We start from the raw sequence: 3,273 nt of genomic DNA, 5'->3' as shown, positions 1-3,273 counted from the left end.
AGAGTCTCACTTTTTTGACCCTGGTAGAGTGTTATGGTGTCATAGCCCACAGCAACCTCAAACTCTTGGGCTCAAGCAATCCTCTTGCCTCAGCCTCCCAAGTAGCTGGGACTACAGGTGCCCACCACAACACCCTGGCTAGGTTTTAGAGACAAGGTCTCACTCTTGCTCAGGCTGGTCTGTAACTCGTGAGCTCAAGCTATCCACCTGCCTCGGGCTCCTAGGGTGTTGGGATTACAGGTGTGAGCCACCACATCCGGCCCTTGGCTTTTTCTTCTTTAAGGGTCTAGGTGTAAATGTAATGATGCTAGAATGAGGTTCAGATAGGAGTTTTGAGGTCCCATTTCATCTCTTCCAGGGATAGTGTGACTAATTGCAAATGTTCTTATTGCCCTGAAGAGGATCTTGGGAAATAAATACTGTGTGCTAATGTTTCTCAAACTGGCCTGAATATAAGTATCACTTGGTGCTTGTTAAAAAAGAAAGATTTCTGGGCCTCAGTTCATGCTTGCTTCAGAATCTCTAGGTAGGGATTTAAAAACCCGGATTTCTTCCTTTATTTTCTTTTTTGTTGTTATTGTTAGAGACGGAGTATCACTATGATGCCCAGACTAGAGTGTGGTGGCCATTCACAGGCCTGAGCACCGCACACTATTGCCTTATTAAACAATCCTCCCACTGCAGCCTCCTGAGTAGCTAGGACAATAGGCACATGCCATTGTGCCCCCCTGAGAACGTGATTAGTTTTTACTTTCCCCAGTTGAATCTTATTAGGCAAGTTTGGGAAATGCTGTTTTAACAAAATAGACTGGGGAGGGTCCTGAGGCCAACGTTAACATTTATTTAATTCCATTCTCTTTTCTAATTTTCTAGCTTCCTTACAGAAACCTGAAGTGGAGGCAGAGCTCCAGGGGTCTTTCATGGAGCTGAGAAAGGCTCTTTTTCACCTGAATGGGAAGGATGCCTCCTTGCTTTTCACGGTAGATTTTATTTCTCAACCCTGTGAGAATTTTAGTAAAGCAGTATATATGGGCAAATCCTTGTGTACATACACAAGGCGAGAGTGACATTTGATTTCTTCTTTTACATATCACAGTCCTTCTTCTTACAAACCTTGGCAGGACAATGTGGTGGTGCACAAAGATTGCTTATTCTTTTCTCCTTATTTTTGGCAGAATCACTGTCAAGACCATTTTCTCCTAAGGACATGCAGATCTATGGCAATAGGATCTATCAGCCCCATAAACTTTTTTTTTGGGAGTCTTACACCCTTGGTAGAGCACTGTGGTGTCAGAGCTTACAGCAACCTCAAACTCTTGGGCTCAAGAGATACTCTTACCTCAGCCTCCCAAGTAGCTGGAACTACAAGCACCCGCCACAAGTCCTGGCTATTTTTATTTTTATTGAGACAGAGTCTCACTATGTCACCCTTGATAGAGTGCCATGGTGTCACAGCTCGCAGCAACCTCAAACTCTTGGGCTCAAGAGATCCTCTTGCCTCAGCCTCCCTAGTAGCTGAGACTATAGGCACCTGCCACAATGCCTGGCTATTTTTTGGTTGAAGTTGTCATTGTTGTTTGGCAGCCGCAGGCTGGGTTTGAATCCACCAGCTCTGATGTGTGTGGCTGGCGCTCTAGCTGCTGAGCTATAGGCACTGAGCCCTGCCTGGCTATTTTTAGAGATGGGGGTCTTGCTCTGGCTCAGGCTGGTCTCAAATTTATAAGTTCACGCAATCCACCTGCCTCAGCCTCCCAGAGTGCTGGGATTACAGGTCTGAGCTATTACACCCAGCCCCCTCTTAAACATTTTTAATGACCTTGTGCATGACATACACATCATGTTTTTCCTACAAGAAATCATTGCTTGAATGACTTGTTGTCCTCTACAGTGTTTTGATTGTCCACTTAATTTAAAAAGAAATCCCTTATTAGAAGAGTCCATGACAAAAAAGAAAGAAATCTCTGAACATTTTTTTTTTTTTTGAGACAGAGCCTTAAGCTGGTCTCTTGAGTAGAGTGCTATGGCATCACAGCTCACAGCAACCTCCAACTCCTGGGCTCAAGCAAGTCTCCTGCCTCCACCTCCCAAGTAGCTGGGACCACAGGCACACACCACAATGCCTGGCTATTTTTTTTTTGTTGCAGCCATCATTGTTGTTTGGTGGGCCCAGGCTGGATTCGAACCCGCCACTTTAGGTGTATGTGGCTGGCGCCTTAGCCACTTGAGCCACAGGTGCTGAGCCAAATATTTTTTATTGAAAAAAAATGTTTCAACTTTATTGGGGAGGAGTGCATGTGGGGGTGTTCAACTATATTGGAAATGTTTTCCTTTTAAGCTAGGTAGTGAGTACATAGGTGTTTACATATTTTATGTATTTTAAATACTTGATAGTATATTTTAAAATATGCTTTTATTCAGATTCCTGATGCTAGAGAAGTATGTTCAGATAGTTTCCTTATCTTAAAGCTTAAAGTTAATAACCATTTACAGCAGGTGAGCTGGAAAGGGATTGGCATTTCCCTATGAATTGCTCTAGATTCTAAGCCCAGTTCTGTTAAAGGTGAGCCCCACATTCCTCCAGTGAAACTAGGCCCATCTTTGTGTTCCTAGGCTCAGGCCCTTCTCCGTTGGCACCATGCTCATCAGTTCTGCAGCAGAAGTGGGCAGCCCACCAAGAAGAACGTGGCTGGCAGCAAGCGTGTGTGCCCTTCCAATAATATCATCTATTATCCACAGGTAAGTGTTGTTTTAAGAGCACAGTAATCTGAGAAGACTGAGCACCAACGATTCTGTCCTGGGGCAAGGAGCCTGTACAGTTAAAAGACTTTCTTTAATCATCCATTCCTTCATTCCATTAGCAGTCTCCAAAGTGCCAGCATCTCAGTTTCCATCCTCCTTTCCTAGATGTCTCCTGTGGTGATCACTCTGGTGTCAGATGGAACCCGATGCCTTCTTGCCCGTCAGAGCTCCTTTCCTGAGGGAATGTATTCTGCACTGGCAGGTTTTTGTGATATAGGTAAGGAGTTCAGGGGACTTACAGTTAATGTTGGAGGATACTGTCTTGTTGCCATAGTGCTTTGAATGTCAAGCACATTCTTTACCATGTCAAGAAAACTGCCTTGTGGCATCATAGTTTTTCAATATTTTATTAGGCAATTTCTTTTTATTGTATCAGGTTCATTGAGGGTACAAAGAATTAGGTTACACTGATTGCATTTGTTAGATAAAGCCCCTCTTATAACTGTGTCCTGCCCCCAAGAGTTGTGCCATACA

At 44.0% G+C, this 3,273-nt stretch overlaps 1 protein-coding gene across 2 annotated transcripts in view; it reads left to right on the top strand.

Moving 5' to 3' along the window:
- The window catches only part of NUDT13 (nudix hydrolase 13), a 24,889-nt gene that overhangs the window by 14,690 nt on the left and 6,926 nt on the right, over window positions 1-3,273 (top strand). For both annotated transcript variants that reach the window (XM_003783751.3, XM_023509645.1), the window contains exons 5-7: window positions 874-980; window positions 2,611-2,736; window positions 2,905-3,016. In XM_003783751.3, coding sequence (XP_003783799.1) covers window positions 874-980; window positions 2,611-2,736; window positions 2,905-3,016 — 345 coding nt within the window. The remainder of the gene's footprint in view (window positions 1-873; window positions 981-2,610; window positions 2,737-2,904; window positions 3,017-3,273) is intronic.

The sequence above is a fragment of the Otolemur garnettii genome, unplaced genomic scaffold (assembly GCF_000181295.1).
Source record: "Otolemur garnettii isolate 467f Iridium unplaced genomic scaffold, OtoGar3 scaffold00008, whole genome shotgun sequence".
Lineage (NCBI taxonomy): Eukaryota > Metazoa > Chordata > Mammalia > Primates > Galagidae > Otolemur > Otolemur garnettii.
Note: the sequence above shows the minus strand (reverse complement) of the source record. Positions and strands in the feature narration are given on the sequence as shown.